General features: G+C 47.9%; 1 protein-coding gene across 3 annotated transcripts; it reads right to left on the bottom strand.

The window, feature by feature from the left end:
- Nucleotides 1-3,911: 3,911 nt before the first annotated feature.
- Nucleotides 3,912-24,900, bottom strand: KCNJ5 (potassium inwardly rectifying channel subfamily J member 5). 3 transcript variants are annotated; one of them, XM_053996912.1, is made up of 3 exons: nucleotides 24,515-24,900; nucleotides 15,877-16,823; nucleotides 3,912-5,490 (listed from the first exon to the last, which is right to left on the bottom strand). In XM_053996912.1, exons 2-3 carry the CDS (start codon nucleotides 16,814-16,816, stop codon nucleotides 5,156-5,158), a joined length of 1,275 nt encoding a protein of 424 aa, XP_053852887.1. In that variant the 5' UTR covers nucleotides 16,817-16,823; nucleotides 24,515-24,900; the 3' UTR covers nucleotides 3,912-5,155. The 3 variants fall into 3 exon arrangements, with proteins under 3 accessions (XP_053852887.1, XP_053852888.1, XP_053852886.1); XM_053996913.1 differs by lacking the exon at nucleotides 24,515-24,900 and adding an exon at nucleotides 23,981-24,054; XM_053996911.1 differs by lacking the exon at nucleotides 24,515-24,900 and adding an exon at nucleotides 19,163-19,209.
- Between the last annotated feature and the right edge of the window lie 52 nt (nucleotides 24,901-24,952).

Genomic DNA, 24,952 nt, shown 5'->3' with positions numbered 1-24,952 from the left:
CAGTATTTGTTAAATGAAAGGCTCAGCTCTTTGCTGTGCAGTGCTGCACCTGCCCCTCTTTGCATCTGGAGCTCATCCTGTCCTTTTGGGATTTGAGAGACACCCAGAGAGCAACAAATCCCACTGTGCTGAATGGATCAGCTCGTTTCTATTCCCAGGTACAGAAAGGTCTCTGATTTTCTCCTCTGTCCTACTCAGAGATGGACCATGATGCAAATACTCATGAGTTAAAGCAGAGCTTTACAACCACTTTATGTTCTGGTTCTGATATCACTAATCCAACCAAAATACTGCTCTGATTTTAAGGAGTTACTCCTGGTTTTACTGGAGTTAATGAAACCAGGCTGGTTTTTTTCATTAGTTCTTTCAGACCACCCAACTGAACCAGAGTCTGTATTTGCCCATTCCTTCAGTGCTTGCTAAACTGGAGCAGCTCTAGAATTGCATTCACATGTTGCACACCCCAACACATGAAGCACAGATTTTAGTGGAACTTCGGATTTCACCTTCTTGGAAAAGCAGTTGCACGTTTGTACTGCCTGGTTCCATGTAAGCAGGACAGCTCAGTCCTGCAAGGAGAATAACAAACTTCCTTCAGCAAAGCTGCAGAATTAGATTTTACTTTTCAGCAGAAATTATCCACCAGCACCAGTTGTTTAGCACAGACACCCCTGTGTACATTTTCTTATGCACAACAGTGCATCTTTCTCCTAAGGCAGGAGTTAAGGCAGGACTTAAGAACCAAGTTCTGGGCTGATAGTTGTTGGCAAAGCTGAGGGACCCACTGAGCTTCCCTGGAACCTTTCCCCATTTCTCTGAGAGAGAATGATCACCCAAAATGAAATCAGAATTCAGCCCTGACTTCCTCATGGAATAAAATGCCAGCATCTGGATTCTGCTGCTCCTCACAGCCACCAAAGAGCCCAGGCAGCTCTGGAAATGAAGCCCTGACTGGTGTCACTCCAAGCAGACTCTCAGGAGTTCATCACCACTTCCCTAGCCTTTGAATGGAGCCACTTTTCTGAAAGCTTGCCTGGTTTCCCTGGACCTTAATTAAGCATCTTCTCTGTCCTCCACCACACTGCTGTTTAACACATCCTGGCAACCTGCCCCTCATATATTGCAGGAGATATGGCTGGCAGCAAACAGAGCTTATCATTGGGTATTAATTACTTAAGCATAAATAACATTCCCTCTTCTCTCGGGTCCATGATCCATGCTTTCTGATGGAAATATATTCATAGTAACAAGAGAGGGAAAACAATGAGGTGGTAAATTTAAGCCTAAAATGAATGATGAGTCTTGCAATGAGTGAAAATTAAAGCTAGGATAATGAAAATGAAAAATAAAGGTGCATTTCTAAGAGGGGTATTGATTAACCCCTGCCCAGAATCATCTGCCAAAGCAAAGGCTGGATTTTTCCACTCTATCTTCATATCAGTCTAAGAAATTAATGCCAGTCAAAATGAGAGTCTTAATATGGATAAATATGGGAATTCATACAGGAGAAAGAAGCACCCAAAGCACACAGGCCAGCCTGGCCCTCCATGAGCACCAGTGGCACTGCCCAAGGCCAGAACAGCTCAGAGGCTGGGTCTGGGAAAACAGCTGATCAAATAAAACCACGGGGTGTGCAGGGCTCCCTCCCAGAGCATTCCCAAAGCCTCCCACAAAGCCCAGCTGAGCACAGAGCCTCTGCTGTGCTCCCCCTGCCTCTCCTTTGCCCCCTCAGCTCTCCTCTTAGAAAGGTGCTGCCCGGCCTCCCTGCACAGGGAGGAGAATAAAGCACAGCAAACAGCTTTTGGCTGCTCCAAAGCTCTCATGGGTGATTGCAGGGCAGGAGCACACCCTGGCATCCAGCTCCTTCTGCTCTGCACTGCTCAGGGTGATTGTGCTGCGCCATGTGGGGTCTGCCTCTGTGCTGTTGGGAAATCTCTGAAGGTGCAGCTTTTCCTGCTGGGGACACAATGTGTAGAGAGGCACCTGGGCTCATGTTTAATAAGCCAGCTCTCGGGTGCTGTGTTAAAATGCAGGGTTCGGGTGGAAATGTTTGCACACACAACACTGGCAGCTTCTGAGAGCCCCTGTTATGCATAAATGGCTCCTACATGAGTTGTGGATGGATTCTGTTGTGACTTTGCCTTATCAGTGATACATTCACAAAGCAGATGTTTTCCATGTTTTGAATATGTATTTTTAGCTTGTTTACTGGGTCCGTTATAGAAATGGTTATTCATGGGTGAATAGCATGCTTACAGGTTATAAATGTTTCTTGTGCAGTATTAGTTAACATTTTTTAAAGTACACTGATGAGTGTAGAGTTTATATGGGGTATTTACGTGGGTGGATGTATCTGTGTGAGTTATTTCAACTCTCATAAGAGATGCAGCTTTGTATTTAAATGTTCATTACAGCAAAGAGTGGATCTTTTATGCTTTTATTCCCATGGTTTATTGTCCTGCACATGCTGGTGAACAGCAGGGAAACGGATCCAACTGTCAGAGATGACAATTCTGGAAGAGGTGCTCTCCCTCACTTTCAGGAAAGTTCAGCACACTCACTAAATTAAAACTCTTTCAGGAAAAGGACAACCCTGGGGCCTGCCTGCCAGGCTTTGGAAGGGGTCCCCAAACCCCCAGAAGTGGTGGCCAGGCTGCACAACTTGAAAATATGGTTTGAAAATACAGGAAACATAGGGTGCCCCAGGCCTGGGGGATCCTCTGCTCTGGATCTGCTCAGCTCAATGAGGAATGCAGGAGGGTGTTTCTCCATCCTCCAGAACCAGGGAAATTCCTGGGCTCAGCTCATGCAGGCACAGTTTGAACCTCAGTTCAGGAAGTCACTGGGGCATATTTGCAGATTCCAAACACAAAACAAGTCTTGCGCTGCCCCCACGCCCTGTGATGGATTTGCACTACCCACCCTTCAGCAGATATCCAGCCAGCAACAACCCAAATCCTTACATGAGGATGTATGAATTCCCAGACTTGGCAGTCTTAGGAAGGAGCAATTTTGTGGGATAAGATCTCAAGGGCAATGAGCAGACTAAAGAGCTTTTGGGGTATTTGCAGGTGGCTATTTTCTCTCTGGGAGGCAAGAGCCAGGAAGGAGAAAGGTGCAAAGGGAGTCCAGTGCCATTTTCCAGGCTCTGTCTCTGGCCTCACAGGAGGGACCCATCAAACCTCTCTCATGTCCAGCTGAGCTGGACAAGGCAGCTCGCTGGGCAGGGTTTATGTAACATCCCTCCGAGGGCTCAAACTGCCTCTGACTTGCACAGACCCATTGCAGTTTTGCTTTCCATTTCCATCTCCTGCAGCAGGAGATCACTTCAGCTACAGAGGAAGAAAATCTGAAACCTAATTTTGACTTTTGACACAAAATTATCTTGCAGAGGTTGGGTGAGAAGGTCTCGGAAAATGAACAAGCCATTCTGAGGATCTAATTTTTCTCTCTGTTTTCTTCTCTCTGTTCCTCTGAGGCTCAGGATAGAAAAAGAGGAACCTGAGCAGAAAAACAAAAATGAGACCTCTGGGAAAGTTCTGCCCACTCTGAGGCTGTAAGATGCTTTCTAGAACTGATGAGCATTTCCAGTGGAGCTCCTTCCCTTGAAATGTGTTGTGTAACTGAGAAGTAATTCCTGTACCCTGCAGGCCGAGCTGGCTGCTGGCTCCTAACATGGTTTAAGTACAACACAGCCATGTCGTGGTCATTTTTCCACCCCCTCAGAAAAACCCCCCACAAATTTTTCTTTTCCCTACATTATAAGATTACATCTCTAAGTAAATGGTATCTCTGACCCCTACAGATTGTATTCTCTTCCTTGTTTCCATGTCAATAAGACCATTGCTTTCTATTTCCAGTTTATATTGTCTTTGTATTAAAATCAAGAGGCAAAACTCTATTTCAGGTCCTGAGTGTGCAGCTCAGTCCAGACAATGCACATTTATTCCCCAGATAAAGATACAGTCCTTTCTCCATGGAAGATAACTCTTGCATATTATGTATTTCTCATTTTATTTTATTAAAGAAGTAATTCTGCAGGTAGCCTGCTTTTTCCACCAAATTTTTAGGAGCAAGGGAAGAGATTTTCCCCAGAAAGACCATTTTTTCCCCCTGTGTTGTTGAAATTTGTGGAAATCTTTTATCTCACAGACTGCTTTCTTCATTCTTTTTCTGGATGAGACAATCCTCTTTGGGAAATCTGGTTTTCTGCTTCTTTCTAAAGATCAAAATTGTTGGCTTCAGTTATTTCAGTGAGTTCCCATTAGCTGCAGGAACATCAGCACTTCAACCTTTATTTTAAATATGTGCTTTGCAGAAAAGCAGTGAATTTTGCAAACTGCCCCTTACCCAGTCTCCCTACTCTAGAGCCTCTGAAATTCCAGAACATTCCAACCCCCAGGGGACTACGTCCTTTGTTTTAAATCATCAATTGGAACTGCAACTGGGACATTCAGGCCAGAAAAAAGCCTTCACTGGGGCAAAATCTAAACTTTCTCTGACCATGGGTAGCCTATGAAATGTGTCAGAGATTCCATGAGAAGAGTACACGAAAAACTTCAGCTGGAGAAGACAGAACATTGGATAAACATGTTAAAGGTCCGCAGGGAAAGGTGCCCTGCTCATATCAGACATTTTGTAGGAAATAAATCCCAGTGGCTGTGATCCTGGAAGCAAACACATTTGTTTGTAAAATTCATGTAGGTAAAACACTTCACTACATAGCAGGGAGGTTTTTACCTTTTAATTTAGCTGGAACAATGTCTACAATACATTGACTCACAAATTAACTGAAGGTATGAAATCACATTCTTCATACTGAGATGGGACATTCTGGACTGGTTAAACACCCTGGCAAGAGGGGCAGAGTTCTGCATGTCCAGTGAACACCTTTTGAAACAACCAGCGGTGGGAATTTTGGTTTTGACAGTGATGAGAAGAGTGGGCCTTGTCCATGGAGATCAAGATGCTTTGCAGAGGAGGCAAAGCTCAGAGCCTCAGGAAAAGAGAGGGGAACCGAGGCCCGGTGCAGTTCAGTGACTCCCAGGATGAGCAGCAGGACAGGAATCCCAGCTCTGGCTCCCAGTGGGTCCCTAGCTGGCCAGTCCAGTGTCCCAGCGGGTGCGTGGGTGGCTGTGCTCCAGCCGCTCCGGGGTTATACAGGCACCTCTTCCTTCCCCTCTCCTGCTGTCCCGTTGGCTCCGCTCAGTCCCGCCGGCTCCCTGTCTTCCTCCTCCTCCTCCTCCTCATCCTCCCTGGCTGTCCCTGTGTCCCGGCCCAGGCTGGGCAGGGGGCCAAGGAGCTGCCCTTCCCGGCGGGACTGGGCCAGCTCCTTGGCACAGCACACGGGCGTGTGGGTCTCATAGGTGCTGTGGAAGCTGTTATAGTCCACCTCGTAAAAATCCTTCTCCAGGGTGAGCACAGGAGTGAAGCGGTGTCCCCACAGCACCTCGGTGTCCATGTAGGAGCTGCGAGCCTGGCAAGTCATCCCTGGGTGGAAAGAGAGGGATGTTAGAGGCAAAGCTTCCTTGCGTGCTCACCCAACCATGCCTGGCACTTAAAAGCACTTCTTTGCCATTTCCATACCTGATTGCTCTGGGACGCAAAAAAGTCTTGGTGTAATAAGCCTCACAAAAGCCTCTACTGTGAACAAGCTGAGCACCCAGAGGAAAAGGGACGCGTTCGCCTCGGCATCTTCCACCTCGTGCTTAGGGGTTTGTAGGCTCTAAGCAGCTTCTCTCTGCCTCCCCCCGCTCTGCTGAGGTGCTGTTTCTGTGCCTGACACGAACAGGTCCCGGTGGATCCTGCTGGAACAACTCCCAGCCCTGCAAGTGCTGCCCCAGCCCCGACCCACAGAGCCCAGAGCACAGGGAGCCACTGCCCTGCCCTCCTCCAGGGCTGGCCCCATCCCTACTTCTCTGCAGCATGCCACAATTCCTGTGCAGCAGTGCCACAATTCCCCTGAAGCAGTGCCACAACTCCCCAGCAGCAGTGCCACAGTTCCCCTGAAGCAGTGCCACAACTCCCCTGCATTAGTGCCACAATTCCCGTGCAGCAGTGCCACAATTCCCCTGAAGCAGTGCCACAGTTCCCGTGCAGCAGTGCCACAATTCTCCTGCATTAGTGCCACAATTCCCCTGCATTAGTGCCACATTTCCCCCTGCATTAGTGCCACAATTCCCGTGCAGCAGTGCTACAATTCCCCTGCATGAGTGCCACAATTGCCCTGCAGCAGTGCCACAATTCTCCTGCATTAGTGCCACAATTCCCGTGCAGCAGTGCCACAATTCCCCTGCATTAGTGCCACAATTGCCCTGCAGCAGTGCCACAATTCTCCTGCATTAGTGCCACAATTCTCCCGCACACAGCTGCACACAGCTGGATGCTCAGCCCTAAGGTGAGGGGTTCCCAACCCAGCTTGCTTTTGAATGCCCCAGGAGGGTTCAAGCCCTTGTACTGCTGGTCTGTGCTGTGAATGAACAGTGGCTCACAGGAACTGAGATTTGTCAAGCTGCTTCTGAGCCCCACGGATCAGAGTTTATTTGCTCTGCAAAAGTTTAAAGAGAAGCTTTGCAGAGCAGGGATAACCACACCTGTGAGCAAATCGTCTTGGAATCACCTCCCTGTGTCAAGGCTGTCTTCCAAACATTTTTCTTCTCTCTCTCTTTTTTTTTTTTTTTTTTTGTTAATTATGTTTTGATTTTGGAATTAATTTCCAGTGAACAGCTAACCTCACAAAATCCTCCCACTGTTCTCTCATAGAGGATGAGGGATTTGCCTGACTGGAATAGATTCAAAACATGCACTTGATCCAGTTTCTGGCCAATACTTTCAAGTCTAATTCCTGCAGCCCAGAGCACAGGGAAAGAAATCTAAAGTAATGCATAGGGGTAAAAAATCTCCGTGTCAGATGCTTCAGGGAAGAGCATATCACATATTCTCACTCTGTGAGCTCATAAATGACTGAAATCTCAGAGCACTCAGAAAACCCCTTTTCTTAAAAAAAAAAACAACAACCCACCTTTGTGAAAAGAGGAATATTTTGTTCTTATAATTGCTACAGACCATTAAAAGCCACCCACACAGGCAAGTTCTCTGCAAAGCTGAAAGTCTCTTAGTGCTTTCCATGGTTTAAAGCTACCAGGCCAGGAGTATTTTGTTCCTTGAAAGGGGAAGAGACGGTGACACATGCAATGCTGAGACATCTGCAGTTCTGTGGCACAGGCTGAAAACTCAATCTCTCCCCTCAAGAAGATCTGCAGGAGTGTTTGTTTCTGGGCAGGAACAACAAGTACAGCGTTAGTCACAGTGTTCCAGCGTGCCTGCTTCCTGGGCTGGAAGGAGCTGGGAAGTGCAGAGGCTGCCATGAGAAACGCAGCCAGGGAATTCAAATCACCCCAAGTGCTGCTGCCTTAAGGAGAAGCTCTGTGGAAGTTCAGCGTCTTTTCAGGAAACTCTCAGCTTTTTCTTTAGCGCTGAAGAGCAGGGTGAGGCCACTCCTGACTTTGGTGGCTCTGCAATGTGCAGCATCACCAGCCCTCCTGCCCCAGGCCAGCTCCTCACTTCCTGGGAGCCCCAGGAGTGCTGCTGGTTTCCCAGTCCTTTTTTGCCAGGGGAGCAAGTCCCAGGTTTTGCCAGGGGAGCTGTGTTACAGGCACTGATCCTACACTGACCTCCCTGGACAAGGGCTTTTATTCCTGTTTTCTGGTGGGTCAGGGCTGCAGGGCTAATCCCATTTCCTGGTGCTGCCTCATGCCAGGAGGTTGGAAACCAGCAGCCGGCTAAAATAAACCAGTTCTTTTCCCTTTGCACAGAGCTGGTTTGGCACCAGAAATCCCAAAGGCTTCCAAATGCCTCCTCCAGAGCCAGCAAGGAGAGCAGGAGAGGAGACCCTGCAGGCCCCAGGATCAGTCCTGTGGATGAACCAGCTGACTCTTATCCTGGTTTTCCAAGTGCTGCATCAAGGTACCATGAAGGAGCCTCCAGGGCAAAGATGGGGCATCCTTGTGAAATGTGGGGGCCTGGGGCTCTCTAAGGGAGCTCCTGCTTTATAATCCAGGCCTGAAATAGCTCCTTCCTGGGGGGAGCACCTGAGTGAACCTGAGCTCCTGGGACACCGTCCCAGTCCCACTCTAAGTATTCAATTAGAGCAGGAACAATGGAAAGCTTTCAGCAAGCAAACACTGCTGCTGCCAGCTTCCTGAAGGAGCTGCTTTCTGTAACCCCGGGGGGACATTGAGCCAGCACAATAAGACAACTTGTAATTGCTCCATAATCCCATTCAAATATTCCTTTTTAGCACATGTGCAGTGGTGTTTAATTGCGTGGGGACACACTGCTTGGCAACTCCCACATCACCCAGTAAACAACACCATTGTCTCTGCTTCAAATTCCATTAAGTGCCTGCTTTGCAGGCTGCCCTGTGCTCTCCAGCTTGGTTAATTAACGCATCTGTAATGTCCCTAGCTAATTATTGCCTCTGCGACTGCGAAAAGATGACAGAAGAGGTGTGGAAACAATAAACCTTGTTTTTATTAAGAGCACATGGATACAGCCACTCGCCACTGGAACACAACGTACACCCTCCGTGCTTGGAATATCCCAGTGCCACCCTGCAGAGGGGCACAGCAATCCCCAGACTCAGACCTCTGTGTATCCCTGAAAAAAATCACCTCTTTAATTGCAGAATTCTGGTTAATCTGACCCTGTGGGATGTCTTGGGTATAGGGAATCATTTGCCATAAGCTCCCATCCATCAAGTAGAATCAGAATTTGGAATACCCTGAATTGGAAGGAAGCTACAAGGATCATCAAGTCCAACTCCTGGCTGCAAACAGACCCAGATCTGGGGACCACACCAGCTGTGACATTACTGTTCTTCTATCACTCATGCAGCCCTGAAGCTGGAGAGCACAAGAAGTCAAGAGAGATTCCAGACTCTTCGAATTTCTTCCATAATTAACCATCTGGCCCCAGTAAAGGCTGTTCATCCTTTCCTTAAAGAATATATAACTACACATTTTGGGTTTAAATGGTGCAGATCTAGAGAAGTGGGGTTTGGGGGTTTCATTTAAATAAACTTCATGCCAAAAGAATACAGAATCCCAGACTGGCTTGGGTTGGAAGGGACATTAAACACTGACACCTCCCACTCTCCCAGGCTGCTCCAAGCCCCAGTGTCCAGCCTGGCCTTGGGCACTGCCAGGGATCCAGGGGCAGCCACAGCTGCTCTGGACACCCTGTGCCAGGGCCTCCCACCCTGCCAGGGAACAATTCCTTCCCAATCTCCCATCCATCCCTGCCCTCTGGCAGTGGAAGCCATTCCCTGTGTCCTGTCCCTCCATCCCTTGTCCCCAGTCCCTCTCCAGCTCTCCTGGAGTCCCTTTAGGACCTGGCAGGGACTCTGAGCACTGCCTGGAGCCTTCTTTTCTGAGCAATCCCAATTGTCTTAGCCTTGCCTCCATCCCATCATCTTCAATGCCCTATATTCTCATTTTCCTTCTTTCAGTCCAAGTAGATAGACTTGAATTCATAAACATATAGTTTTCAACTCTATCATATTTTCTGGGTTGTAAGACCATTAGGAGTTTCATTTTCTTCTAAACAATCTGGTTTAAAAATGAAAAGTATGTTTAAAACAAATGTGTGCAATCTGTGTATTGTGGAAAACATGGAATGCTTTGAGAAATCTTTGGATGTCAACTTTTGGTTGCAGCTTTCTCATCTCTTACTGCAGCAACTCAGCTTCATGCTGCAAACAAAACTCAATTTTAATGGAAACCAGAGCTAAAACTTGTTCGAAGTTAGAAGCAGATGCATCAAGTTTTCAATTAAGGTAGAACCAGTTCCAGGATTTATACCAGGTACCCTGGAGTCCAATTCCACGATTTATACTAGTGCCCTGGAGAGCAGGGCACTGTGTCCTGGTTTCAAGTTGTGCAATAAGCATTTCACAGAGATTTAATGATAATTTCATTACAGCAGAATCCTAAGAAGTGGATTTTTTGTCTGCGGGTTGGAGGCACAGATCAATAACTGAGCTGTGCCTGTTCCTGCTCAAGGCAGCCACGGATCCTCCCTAAACAGCCCCGTTCTGCTTCCCAGCAGATGGAACATCCAGAGCAGACTGTGATGTGTATTAAAGCAGGAGTCTCTTCACATCTGAGAGCAGGGTGTAAAACAAGTGCAGGAACTCTCCAATCGGCTCTTTGCTGTCATCACAATCAGTTCTCAAAGAGCTGGAATGTCTGAGCTGACAAGGAGCTGGAGGAGCCGGCTCAGCACGGGCTGAGCCCGCTGCTCCTGCCCTGGAGCAGATCCGGGCTGGGAAGGGGGACAGTGCTCCCGGTGCCCGGCTAAACCAGACCTCACCGCCCCAAATCTGCAGCTGCAGCGGCTCGGCTGCCACCAAAGGCTCTCTCCAGCTGCTGGAGATGCTGAGTTTTGGCAAACATCCCACCTGGCCAGGTAACCTCAGTGGAGGGTTAATGGGAGAGCACGGGGCACACAGAGGGTGCTCTGCCAACCCCAAATCTCCCCAGGCTTCCATGGGATCCCATCCCAAGCAGAGGTGAAGCTTCCAGTGCAGCTCCGTGGCCTGAAGCTCCTCAGTGGGCAGAGATAGCCCTGCCCTTGGGGCTGTCAAGACAACATTTTTCATCAGGCTAAAATTAACTGTGCTCATTGAAATGCCAGGGAGCTCAGTGATTATCTGCTAGGAAATGTCATGTGCCTGCCTGGGCTGGGCCAGATCTGCTCAGCCCCCTGGGACACAGGCCCTGCTGGCAGTGATCTCCCTCCTCTGCCCTCGTTTGCCCATTCTGTTGTGCCCAGGATGACGTTTCTCCTTCTCCTGGATGCTCTGAAGCTGTGGAACACCCACTGCCCAGGAGCTGAGGGCCTCGGAGGCGCAGTGCCAGTGATGGGAGTTTACGGGTGGCAAGGAAAAGATATAAAAAATTTAAGTTCTATTGCTGTAATTAAGCAATATGTGTCTTTCAATTTGCATTAGCATATGGTAAGTTATAAAAGTTATTAGTCCCTCTGTGTTAATTAGACCAAAGAACACTGTAACATCCAAAAAGTCAATATTCTTCCAGCTTGAAAAGGAATATTAGAAGGTAAGAGCATGGTCCTCCAATTATTTGTGCTTGTCTCCTTTAGAGGACATGGCTGGGCTTGATTCACTTTGATATTTATGCCAGAGGAGAGTAATAGGATTTTAATTAATCTGAATGCTCTCCAGGCATGCAAAAGCTCTTAGGCACTGGGAAAAAAATATAATAAAAGGACTTTATGATGTAAAGACCTTGGATTCAATTGCCATGTCTCTAGCAGGCCCAGCCCCAGCCATGCTCACACCAGGTAACGTCTTTAGGGTTTACAGCAACTGCAGAGGCACCTCAGACACCACTGCCAGCCTCTGCCTCCAGAGGACAGTCCAGCTCATGAACAGAATGACCTGAGATACCTCTTCCCTGTCATTTTTAGGCAGTGTCTGTAACACTTCTGCAAAGGTCCTCCTTGCAGAAAACTTATTTATATGCAAAATGCAAAGCAACACAAGACAACCCAAACCAGATGATGAATGCCCAGAAACTCCATTCAGTAATTTCACCCTTCCTTTGTGCTCCCATGAAAATCATGATTAATTTCATAATATCTTTTTGTGACTATGCCATTTGGCCCTGCATTTGCAGCCAGGAAACTGTACTCTGTCCTCTGCAAAGGTGGATAAATTGAGGTGTGAAAACTCTGCTGTTTGCCTACACTCCCACAGGGACAGGGTGGGTTAATTACTTCTAATCATTAAATCCCTTTTTATCACACTGACTCTAAGCCAGAAAAATATATACCTGTACTTACATAAGAGTTCATTAAAACTTCATTTAGTGACTGGACTAAACAGGCATCTGGAGTGTTTCTTTTGCCTTATTTAATTGTGCTGGGAAAAAGAGGCAATGACAACCAGGGAGGACCAGGAGCGGAGTAACAAGCTCTGCTGCCCCCATGCCCAGGGAGCAGCAGTGCTGGACACTGTGCCCAAGGAACGAGGGCAGCAGGAAGCTACGGGAGAAGCAGGATTTGGATCCAGGATTTGGATAACTGTCAGCAAATAGCAGAGGAAGGGTAAAGCTGGAAGAGAAGAGAGTCCCTTCAAATTACCTGCCAGGAAGTCTTGTAGGGTATACAGAGTGTGTCAGCACATGCAGTGATGGCTTACAGAGAAAAACAGTATTTTAAAAAATTTGCCTTGCTAATGTTCCCTTACTGGATCAGCCAAATCCTTCATCACAACCCAGCTGACTGCACCCCGTGGGAGGGGGGCCTGGACCTCCCCTGCTTTTCCCTGTCCCGGCAGCTTTTAAACACTCTGTTCAGTCTGGGATCAGCAGGGGAAGGGCAGGAGCAACCAGGAGCTGTCCTTCACCCTGAGATTTTGGGGAGCAGAGAGGCAGGGAAAGCAAAAATGTATTCACTGTGCAAAAAGATTTTCCATCTTTCCTTTGTTCCCTTTTATTGCAAGTCAGATTTGGGGCAGCTGATCTTGACAAGAGTCCCTTTCTGATAAGGGAAAGATAATGAATTCCCTGAAGGAATTCCCTGTGCCCAGCTCACCAGGAGCACTGGGAGTGATGCTGCTGCCCCCCAACGCCCACGGAGCCCCCTGGGAGTCAGAACACTTGTCAGCAATATTGATTTTGTCTTCACAGTGCTTGTTTCACCCAGCAATGACCATAACAGATCTGCCCAGAAACTCACTCTCCCTTTGGCCTTTTCCTTCCACTCTGGAGCCCCAGTGCCTCAGCCATCCCAAACATCGGTGGGAAAAGCCACACCTGGCTGTGCCACACCTGGCTGTGCCACACAGCTCTCACTGCACTAACACCAGCTTTTTTATCTCTTTCAGCCAAATAAACCCACTGCATTCTAGGCTGGCTGGTGAGCTGCTGTTGTTCTTCAGTGTGCTGTTTTCCAGGCCTTTGAAAAGCCAAGGCAACTTGAACACAAATCTTTGTTTTAAGCCACAGTGTTTCACTTTGTAAAAAAAACAATTACTTGAAGGGTGTGAACTCCTCAGAATTTACTCTACACTTTTCATTTGAAGCTATTTACCATCTTTGCCTTGCACTGGGTCAGAATTAAACTTAAATGTCAGTAAATAGAACTGCTTGTTTGAGATGAGACAATACATTACATTTGTAATACGTGTGTGCCTGGTTAAATCTACTGAAAATAGCTATAAAATCACTGTCCCAAATTATCAGTGAAAAAAAATCCCCACTTTTAGTCGTGCTTCAATTCCTGTAGTCATTGATATGTTGTCAATCACCATTCTGACCTGCTTTCCAAGCACCTTATGGAAAACAGAGCTGTATACTCTGACCAGTGGTACCTCTGAAGTCTAGGGGGTGGAGTCCAAATTTTCCGTAGGGGTTGCTAAGGGAACAAATGCTCTGTTGTATTTTACACTGCCCTGAACCCGACCACGCTGTGACAGTGTCAGGATTTAACATAAGTCCTGCTGGGAGTAAATATCACACCACTCCTGAGAGCAGATGGGGCTTGAGCAGTGCCATGGGCTGGGAAGTACCTTAAGAATTTGTTTGGAGCAGATTTTAAGGTGTGGAGGGAGGGATTGATAACCCCAAACTGCTTTATTAGCATTCCCAAGTGTGAGGATGAAGTAGGAAAGCACAAACACTGTCTCTGCAAGCCACTCCTCTTGTCACAAAATATCCCACTCCCCTGGTTGCCACAGGTCCCTCAGGACCCATCCCAGCCTCCAAACTGGATCCTGGAATCATCCAAGGTCCACTAGGCTCCGAGTTCGTGCAAAATGCCTCGTCCCAGCTCCAGGGTGGGACTTCCCAGGCTGCCTTCTGAGCCCAGGAAAATTAATTTCCACAGATGTATGCTCCTTGATATTCTTACAGCCGGCCTGTGCAATCCCTCTGGGAGATGAGCCCATTTGTAAGGCAATATTATTCCTCTGCCATGCTTTTAATTCCGAGGTTGTTACTGATAATGACTTCCTCTCACACGTCCCCAGCAGAGGCTGAGCCTTTCTGGAGGAAGGCAGAGCAGCAGGGGTCCAAAGCAGTCATGGTGTCACTGTGTGAAGAGGAAAGAGGCTTTGGACAAACAAGGAGCTGCATTCCATGCTCAGATTAGGAGGCTCCAGCCTCTAATAAATGTTTAGGCTGCAAAGTAAGTCACTGTTACAAATCCTTGCCTTTGATAGTCTTTTCCACCCACCCCTTCCTTTGCCACGTCTCTACAGTGCTCTGCTGGGGAAGAGCATTTCTGTGGAAATGCCAGGTGAATTCCACTTCCATAGCACATATTCCAGCCCCAGTGGAATGTAATTTATCCATCACCTCACATCAGCTCTGTTTGGGAAAGTCAGCTACTGCTGATCACCTAAAGGGAGACTCAGACATGGAATTACCTCTCTGGATAGCTGCCTTTGGGAGCAAAGGTTTGGGATGCAGCAATTTGAGAGATTTTTTTTCCTCTGGCTGTTGTAACTACTGAGCAAATCTCCAGGAGGGGATAACATTAACAGTCAGCAAGGGGCAGAATCTGTGAGACAGGGTGCTGACACCACTGAGTACTTGCAACAAGCTGAAAACCCCTGCTAATGACTCAGAGAGAACCTCATTGAGATGGCAAACAAAATCCAACCACCACCCACAGGAAAACGCTGGGCTCATAACTAAAATCCTGAAACACCAAAGGGGAAAACTGCTTATAAAAGCTTTTTTTTGCATCTCTGACTGTTTGTCCATCTTTAGCCAGCAGTTCTCTCCTCAGAGCTGCCTGCAGCCCTTTCCCCCTGCAGACCCTGATTCCATCAAGGCATTCTGCCCGCCCCAGGCTGGAAAACCCTGCCTGGAAGGCACCTGACCATTTCAGGGGCTTGGACACACTCGCTGTGCTGCAAGTGCTGCAGGAAGAGCTGCCAGCTCCTCCCCAAACCTGGAGCAAAGGGATTCATACAAGTGGAAATGGCCCATGGAAATGACTGCCAGGGGCAGCCGGAGCTGCTGTGGGAGATACCTGTGGGAAGGAGCCTCTGTGCCCATCCCTTCCCTCAGCTGCCTTTCCCACTCCAGGGAAAGCTGAGCGTTACCCCTTTTCCAGAATCACTATACACAGACACAGAGTTCGTTCATCCCCTGCCACAGATCCACCCCTAGGAGAAACTGGGAATGGGCTGAGGATATCTCCTAATCTCCCATTACCCAGCTTTGTCTGAGCTGTTAAGCAGCTGCAGGGCTGCAAGAGTCACAAAAGCAGTTTCTGTATTTTTCCTCTTTGAGCTCCTTCTGGGAATGTGTGTCCTGCACCACGTGCAAGTCATTCAGCCTCAGCACGTGCTGCTTTATGGGATACAGTGAGACTCGAGCACTTCAGAGCTCCCGTTAAAATCAACACTACAGCAGTACCTAAAATAGCACAGTTACAGCCAATCTTTAATACAGAGGAGAAATGGGAGAAGATTTGCACCATGAATTTTGATCACAGGAAACAGGACCACCACAGACTTCAAGAATTCCTTTAATCCATTGCTTTTTTTCTCCCCTGGATCAGTTCTAAGTGATTATGAGCAGCTCCAGGACTAACCCCTTTACCGCAATCCCAGACTTATATAAGAGGGTGAAACACTACAAAAAAGAGAGTGAAACCCTACAGCACGAGCTGAAGGCCCACTGCTGGTTATCTCAGACACCCCACCTGAGTCAGGCACTACCCAAGGACACACCTCACTGTGTTCCCACTCCAGGTAACGTGGACAGTGAAATCCTAATGCCAAACTACCTACAATGCTTTGTGCCCCTTTCCTCCTCAAAACAGTTACTGATCCCTTACCTGTGGCTTCCACCATTCCTTCCAGGATGACCACAATCTCAAACTCCTCCTTCTCCAGCTGGGTGCGGGACATCTCCCAGAAGGGGCTTTTCTCATTGATCTCATGTGAGATGATGAGAGGGGACACCAGGAACAACCTGTCGTCTCCAGTGTCAAATCCCACGTTGATGTCCGTTTGATTCAGGGGAATAAACTCTCCTTCTTTGGTCTGTTTGGACTTAATCAGTTTGGCTCGAATGGAAGCCTCGACAATGTGGGAATTGCGGAGGTCCCCGACCCGGAACATGAGGCAGAGCTTCTCATCCCTCATGGAAATGACGGCGTTGTTGGAGAACATGAGGGTCTCCGCCCTCTTCTTTGGTTGGCTAATCTTGACAAACATGCATCCCACCATGAAGGCGTTGACGATGGAGCCCAGGATGGCCTGGACCAGGAGCAGCACGATGCCCTCGGGACACTTCTCCGTGATGACCCTGTGGCCGTACCCGATGGTCGTCTCGGTCTCGATGGAAAACAGGAAGGCTGACACGAATCCACTGAGGTTTTCAACGCAGGGGATCCAGTTCTCGTCCTCCAGGTGGTCCAGGTCTCCCCGGATGTAGGCGATGAGCCACCAGATGAACCCAAAGAACAGCCAGGTGATGGTGTAGACCATGGTGAAGACCAGCAGGTTGAAGCGCCACTTGAGGTCCACCAGGGTGGTGAAGAGGTCGCTGAGGTACCGGTAGGTCTCCTGGACATTCCCGTGGTGCACGTTGCACTTGCCGCTCTTCTCCATGTACCGCTGCCGTGGCTTCTTGCCCTCGGCAGAAATGAGCCGGGTCCTGTCTGTGGCTATGGGGACATCATCCCGAGCCTGCTTGGGGATCTTCTTGGGCTCCCGGGATGTGACCCCGATGTCCATGTCCTGGTTCATGAAGATCCGGGAATCTCCAGCCATGGCTGGGCTGCACAACAAGGAAAGACAGTTTCAGGCAGAAGGCAAGGAGAAAAAAGCCATTTTGTTTCACTGTCTGGACAATCAGGACATTGATTTTGGAGGGTTCACACTTCTCCCACAAGAGCCACTTGTTAAACACAGCCCTGCAGTGACCCAGAATTAAAGACTGATTTATCACACACAGGCCCTTCAAACATCAGTAGCTACTGGGGTGATGGGCACGCTGTGGGAGCGTGGAACACTTAAACCTTGGAACATTTTGGCGTTTTCTTTTTGTCCTTAGATTTTTTTACACACAAAATTTGCTTGAGATCACAACTCAGAACAAAGTAAAGATAATCAACATATTTTCAGAAGGGACTGGAACTTTTTCATGCCTCAGGTTTTGGGTGCATATCAAGAGAAACCTTAGAAATTAAGAGAAGCCGCTGAGCACCACTGTCTACCTAAATCTCACATGAATCTAAATTATGCATGAAGACTTCCCTTGCAGTCAGCAGAGAAAGGCATCTCTAGGGATAACTCAGATTTCAGGAGTGCTGAATCACCTTCTGGAAGTTTATTTGTGAGCCTGGGCTTAGAACGTGAAATAAACATTTAATTGAGCATCTTGAATCCCACGTGTGAGGATGTGATGAATCCAGGCCTGCTGTTAATGAGATCTATCAGAGCTCACCCCTTTGCCCCACCTGACATTAGACAAAATCACTGGGCACTTTTAGGAATGTATCAGAGCTATTAAAAAGCCCACTGTCGACATTCAGAGTAATGCTTACCAGGATACAAATAAATAACATGAGATGAGGGCGGCAATGCTGTCTGCCAGTTCTAATGTAACATCCTGTTTACAGAGATGATTAGATACTCCTTTGAAAAATGAGAGTCTTGACTCTGGATGCAGGGCACAGACAAAATCTCTGTCAAAGACTACCTAAGGAGCCTTAGGGATATAAAAGATAGAACAGCAATATTTTCTATGGCGTTCATTGCCTGTATTGTCCTCTGCAAATCCTATTAAAACCTAACTAAATCTATTACTGCTCCCTCTGTCTTTAATCTTCTTATGCGCCTGTGAATGAGAAAAGGTGTAAAGATACAATTAAGAGTATCTTGGGACAGACAGTTTTTAAGACAGAGCAAAGTAGCTCCATCTTTTCGGTACTAAAAAGCACAAAGGGTGGGCGGGAAGGAAGCAGAGGCAGGATGAATAAATGAAGCAACAAATTTTCACTTCCATTTGGCTGCAGCCAAGTCTGGTTAATGGCAGAGAACTCCTCGTGGCCCTTGTCTAAGTCACCATCGATCAGTGCTCCAACGAAGCAGCCAGAGCCTGTTGCTGGAAGCGGCCCTGCTGGCTCGGCTCCGCAGGGAGCCCAACCATCTGTGCCAGCGCTGCTGCCCGCTGCCACAGCCTCCTGCCCGCTGCCACAGCCTCCTGCTCACGGGGCTGGGGCAGGGCTGAGCCCTGCAGCCACGCGAGGGGCTGGGAATGGCCATTCCTGATGCTGGGATGGGAAATCGGGGGGGCTCGGGTTTGCCACCTGCCCTGGACATGGGGTGGATAATCCCAGTGCTGTGTGTTCCCTTCCTCCAGCCAGGATTTTGACACAAGAGTCACCCCTGCTCCGTTTCTGTCCCTCCTGAAAGCTGGCTCAGGGTGTATTCACAAACATCCTCAGCTGCTTCTCACTGCCTGCTGCAATGCAAACCTCCAGACCCGCTGGCCTGGCTCTCTCTGCTCCCTGAGGTTTGTCTCTACACGTGTGCAAAGTGCTGCAAGATGCTGAAAACTGACAGGGGCACAGTTTATTTCACTTCCCAATATGTGAAGGCACATGGCAGAACAATCAGGCATTTTTTACCCCTCTTTAATAGGGAAAGAAGCCTCCCATCCACTGCAAATCAGGTAGTGAAAAACCTCACTTCCTTCTTACAAATAATATTCTCGATGTATGTTTGCATTGATTGATTAATCTAAAATTACTCCATTTGGACTAAAAAGCTTGTCATCAATCTAAATGTAAAACCAGGCAAGTGTTTCCTGTTGCTTTCAATTAAAACACTTGTTTTAAAGATAATTTTGTTGTAACAGTAAATTTGAAGCTATCACTGGCACCATAGGAGAGAGAACAATCCAGTTCCAGACTTCAATCTAGAGTGGAAGGTTTCATGTTCTAGATTCACATCAAAGAGACCAAAAGCATCTTAAAACTTATTACAAAGAACAGAATAGAGGAAAAGCAATCAAAAATCCTAAATCCCTGGAAAGATCACTCTGGTGGAGCAGGTTTGAGGAACTGCCCATTAACGAATGTGCAGAGGAACCTTTTTAACTAAAACACTCACAGGGCTGGCAACATCTCTGGTGGTGCTACTGATCTCCAGCAACAGCTCAGCTGAAACATCTCTGCAAACCTTCAGGAACACCTTCCAAGTGATCCAGTAAAGCAGAAAAATTCCTGCTGGATGAGAAGTTCACTGACAGCTTCAATGGCATTACAATTCCTACTAATATTTCATCTTTAACTCTCCCATTGTAGTATGAGCATAACCTCAGTCTGTGGTTACTGAAAATAATTAAGCATATGAATTTTTGCTTCAGACTCTTTAAACAGAATGCTCCTTGTTAGCAGTTTGAGCATAGTTTTGGATGGCTGCACACTACCCAGCTTTCTGCTCCAAATGATTCCAGGGTTTTCTAATTCTGAGCAAATCACTGCTCTTCCTTCTGCCTTAATTCCTCAACAGTAAAATTTGTGATATGGACGTGAATGGTCTGTGAGATGCCAGGCACCAGAATCTTCTAGAAAATTTGCTGTCATTCTTTCCTGACTTTAACTGCCCTGGGGAACTTTAGCCCAAATGACAAGATGCTTTGGAAGGAGCAGTGTGACTGTGGAAGGACCTGGTTAACTATTCCCTGTGCAGTGCACAGCCACTGTGCCAGGCATAAACATCTCTGCCAGATCACGGTAAATCTGTTCATGCATCTCCCAGAGATTTCAGCTCCAGTCTGCAAATCCTTGCTCCCTCCAGCACAGAGAGCCATGGGGTGAAATTGCCTCTTTTAGTCACAAGCACTGTTCTGTTTCTTTGGCATTTACCGGCTTTGGTTAAACGAGCCCAGGATAATAGAAATGTCACTTCTGTACAAAGCTGCCTTCCTTTAGGACAGGCTACTGCATGAGGAGCTGTGAGTCAGTGCATTATCAGCCTTGCAGAGAGGTTTTTATCAGCCCTGCTGATGTTCAGCTCTGCCCAGATGACACACTCAGGGCAGGCAGTGACATTTAGGGGCTGGGATCTGCTGCACACGAGTCAGGTTGGGGTTAGGCGAGAATCTCCAGGAGGCAGTGCTTGGCAGAGCAGCTTTCAACCCCTCCTGACACAGCTGGTGTGCTCCTGGCAGGTCCAGCAATTTGCCAGGGACATCAAGGAGGGCAAAACTATAAAATGCTTGAAGAAACTTCTTTCCCTGCTGACCAGGGGGCTTTCTCCATTTAAACAATTGCTAATCTGGCTGCAGTAAACACACAAATTTCCATGGGGATGGGATTTGATGCTGGAAAGACTAAACTGGCAGGCAGGTGGAGTTTAAAGATGTGAATCTGTCATCAAGTTTGTGTAAAAGCAGACTTCTTTTTGTTTCTTTTAAACCCGATGCCTGTGTTTTCTCACATTGGGAGAATAATTGAGCAACTGTTCTTTAGCAAACCTCCCACAACTTCCCAGAAAAATGTGGGTTTTTTCACTTAACCCTATCTTCTTTTTTTCCAGACAATGAGTCCTGTACTTCTCAGCAAGCAACCAATAATACTGAACAGAGATTGCTGAAAAACCTGACCTGGTTCTTCTGCTGCCTGTTGGCCCACACCTCATAAACCAGGTTACTGTGCCCAGGTTCCTCTGGGCCACATAATTCTGCTTTAGGTTACAGTGCTGCAAGGGAATGAATTCTTAATTGTCAGACCGGAGCAACATAGGGAAGTAGGTGCAGGAATAAAGGAAATTAAAGCAGCAGCACACGAAGAGAATAAAAGCATTGGCTGCTGAACACTTAGTGCTCATGGAAAGATGGAGGAAGGAGAAATCTTAGGAGAAGATGGCCTTTGACAACCTGAAGAAAAATGACTTGGGATAGGCTCTGACTGAGGTGGGGCTTTGTTTTACCTGAGAAAGGCATCTTTCCTCCATCCTTTTATTCCCTGCCTATGTGTGAGTGGGACTGAACAGTCAGCTCCACCAGCCTGCCTTTCCACACACCCCTGTGTATGCAAGGTGAGGAAAGGCAGGTGGATTTGGAGAAAACCATGGAATATTCCGTCTTTCTGACTTCATATAAATAGAGGTTTGGAGTTTTGGTGGCTGCCTCTCTGGAAGTGCCTGGGGATTCACAGGTGGAGGGAAGGCTGCAGAAGAGTTGTGCTCTTGAAAGCCAGGGAAGAAGATTCAAAGTCACCGCACAAGAAGGGAGACCTGTGGCACTTCACAAACAAACGTGGTTCCAAAGCTCCCTGACCCCAGTAATTGTCGCTCCAAGTGTCACCTCACTCAGCACTGAGGTAGGAAGGTGCCTCTCATCTCCTTTGTGAGTTTTGGGTAAGCCTCAGCACGACTTTCCTGGCACTCAGGATGTGACAGCAGATTCCTCTGGGGCTGGAGGAGGCCTCACCCTGCTGCCAGGTCACAAAGATGGGTGGCTGCTGGTTAACCTGAAGGGCCAGGGTAGCTTTGTGCTTGTCACAGAGCTGGGCTGTGACAGCTTTGGTGTGCCCAGAGTGCCCCTGGCTCAGAATACCCCAACAGAAGCTGCTCAGTCTTTCCAAAGAAAATCTCTCTGGCCAGGGAGCCAATCTTACCCCAAGGAAGGGTTTATGGACATTTGCACTTTCCTTTTACCTGTGAGTTACCTCCCAATCCATCCTTCTCCTCTGAGATCCTGGGGCCCTTCCACTGTCATTTGTGAGGAAGGAACATGACTCTCCCACTTTCAGAGTATCCAAGTGTTTTACAGCACTCAGCACAGATATCACATGCTGTACAGTTTTATTTATGTAATTTCCAAGAGGCCTGGACCAAGGAAGGGTTCTTTGTCCCATATTTCAGGATGGGGGAATCACTCACAAAGACACTTAGTTTTTCAACACTCAATTGGGAGTCTGTGGCAGGGCAGGAATTAAATTTAGCAGCTCCAAAATCCTAAATGAGCCCCTGGAATCACTGCAGAACTCTTTCCTCCTTCCCCCACTCCCACAGCAGGGAATGCAGTCCCTGTCTGCTTCAGGTGTGTCTGAAGATCTCTCTGCAGAGCCTCCACAGCCTGATCCACCACTTGAATAACCCAGCAAGAATATTTCCAAAGCCAACTAAGGCAGTTTCTGTTCTCTCAAATAGCTACAGGTTTCAAATACTTTTTTCTCTCAACTATGGATTGAAGTATAAAAACCCCCACACATGTCACAAATTCACAGCTGCATTAAATATAATGACTCCAGACCGATACAGAACAGAGTGGAGAAACAAAACTGTGATCAGGAGAGAGACTGGGTGGGTTTTTTTTTTTACAGAAAAAGAAGATGAAAACTAGAAAACATTTTTTGAGGCATCATTAAGGCTTTTATAACTTGTTAGAGCACAAGGACTGGAGAATATGGAGTTTCCATAAGATTGGGACTATCTCCTACCACTGCACAGGAAGGATGGGAGGATTTAATCCATGTAACTCCCAGGCAATTCTCTTGTTCTTCACTGCATTAAAGACCTTGAGCATGATCAGTCCCTGTGCAAAGGATGCAACCACAATATTGTGCTCTTAGGTGTTGTCCATGATTTGGAACAGTCAAATGATATTTTCTCTACCAACAACAAATAAAGCCTGGAAATAAATCAATTTGATCCTCCCACCTCCAAGGAAGTGACTGTGCCCGAGGCACTCTGCCCCTGCTCTGCAGCCTCTCTGCCCCTGGCCTCTCACCCCAGCTCTATTTTAGGGACACCTTATGCTGTCATTGAAAATCTGACCATTGTCTTTCAACCAACACAACTGAACAAAGACAGGGACACCTTTGTCCTGATCAGACACTCCTGTTTCTCCTGCTCCTGGCTGTTTATTCTGAACAGCAAACACTGAATGTTGAGAAAGCAGAATCTCAGTTCTAGGAGAAAATCCTGCCCCAGAAGCAGCAATGTTCCCATTCTCCATTGTTTAGAAATTTACCATCACAGCAACAGAGAATCACTCTAATCTGCAGCTGCTTTAAAAAAAATACAATAATTTTTTAAAATACAATAAAACTTTAAAAAATACAGTTAAACTGTTGAACCACTTCACGCTTCTGCAGTACCTTGCACTCAAAGAGTTCACAGATGGATTTACCAAACACAGGCTCTTTTTGCCCCAAGGCCTTCAGCAGTGCTTGAACCCACTGCAGAAAGGGGTCAGAGTCACAGAGGGACAAATCAACCTCATACCAAACTGCTGGGCAAGGGTCAGTGCTCGCACCAAGTGTCCAAGGGCCTCTCCTGATCTCAAACCCAACATAAAGTGGGTGACCTAAACAGTGGAATCTGTTTATGTCTGGACATTTGCCTTGGAATATTACTCCAAAGCTCTGATTGCCTTTTTTTTTTAGTTTTGCAAATAATTGGGCTGGAGCTTTCCAGAGATGGAAAATATTCTGCCATGGGAATCAGAAATGATCTTGATCTTTTATCTCCAACTGGGTAGGAATAGTGAGCCAAAGAAGTGAGGCCCAGAAATGAAATAAACCCCCAGGACAAACACTGCCCCACACACTCCCCACCGTCTCGGGGAGATCCTGGTTGCTTGGACTGGTCAGAGAACCAGTGAGAAAAGCCAGTTCGGTTTCCCTCCAAGCTCCTCTTCTACAAATCCAAGGTCTACTTTAAAGCAAAAGGGTGCAGGAGGAAGGAACTGCTTGATGAGCATCTCCAAAAGCCAGAGGTAAGTTTTTTGGGACAGGAACAGTTTCTGCCAGTTCTTGGCTAGTTCCTGAAACTCCCTGTTCAAACCCAAGGGAGAGGGGCTGTGTAAAAGTTAACCTGGTGCTCCCAACCACCATGTGCTGGCACAAAGAGAACCCCAGGCGCCTTTCTGAGTGATGCAACAGGACATTGGTAAAAAAAAATTAGTCATGCTTTTACCTCCCAGAGCCATAACCCCCGAGGGATTCCCAGAGCTCTGCGTTCCCTGTCTCCTCCAAGGGCTGAATATGCCACTTCCTCATCTGGAGACTGCACTGCCAGGGCTCTGTAACTCCAAGCTGACTGGCAAGTATCCTAATTATGAAAGAATTTAATCTTGGGCTCCAGATAAGAATTATGGAGTTGCTCCATAATTCAGGGCTGCTCACTGATCAGTCTCCTGGTGCCCTTTGCATTCCAGTCATCTCCACTAATCCTGTATCTGAGCAGTTCCTACTTTTTAATGTCTTTTTCTGCATCACACCTTTAGATCTGACGGTGCTTTTGCCCAAGACCAGCATCCAATCCCTGCCTTCCCAAAGAGTTCCGTGGCAGCTGTGAGTTAGGCAGGAGCCTCTTCACAGCTCACACCCGGGCAGGTTTGGGCACAGGAGCCCGGCATCCCGCTGGCCCAACAGCTCCGCGTTTGTTCTGATCCTTTGCAGCCAGAGAAGATCGGAACTGACCTGGAATAACAAAGGAATCGTAACTTACTTGCTACGAGCGGCTCCGCATCAGTCGCGCCTGGGCTCCGGGGGGCGGCTGGCCGGGGGCAGGACCGGGGCTGGGAGAGGCTGCGGGAGCAGCGGCCGGTCCGGGCCATCACCAGGGAGCCGGGCTCGTCCTCGGGGCCCCGGACTGCCCGCCGCCTCCTTCCCGCTGCCCGCTGGCAGCGAGCATTGATGTGGCACGGAGGCTGCCCACGCCCGTCCCTGGGTATCCCCGATCCCCCTGTTCTGCTCCGAGCCCTCCGCCGCTGCGGCGCCACTTTTGCTTCTCCTTCGCCCGCCTCTCCCAGCTCTGCCCTCTCCCGTTGCGGGGATCCGCGGTGGTCCCGAGCTTTTGAAGGGCTGGGGCAGAGGGAGAACGCGCAGGCTGCGTGTGACGGCGCCTTATCTGTTCTCAATGAGCGCAGGGGCGGGGGGCGAGGGA

The sequence above is a fragment of the Vidua macroura genome, chromosome 22 (assembly GCF_024509145.1).
Source record: "Vidua macroura isolate BioBank_ID:100142 chromosome 22, ASM2450914v1, whole genome shotgun sequence".
NCBI lineage: Eukaryota > Metazoa > Chordata > Aves > Passeriformes > Viduidae > Vidua > Vidua macroura.
The sequence above is the reverse complement of the archived record's forward strand: the minus strand, read 5'-3'. Positions and strand labels throughout refer to the sequence as shown.

Excerpts from the sequence above, each read along its gene's own strand:
- KCNJ5 (XM_053996911.1), bottom strand. Across the intron at positions 5,491-15,876 it reads AGGAATGGTGGAAGCCACAG|GGATGACTTGCCAGGCTCGC; the intron begins GTAAGGGATCAG and ends CTTTCCACCCAG.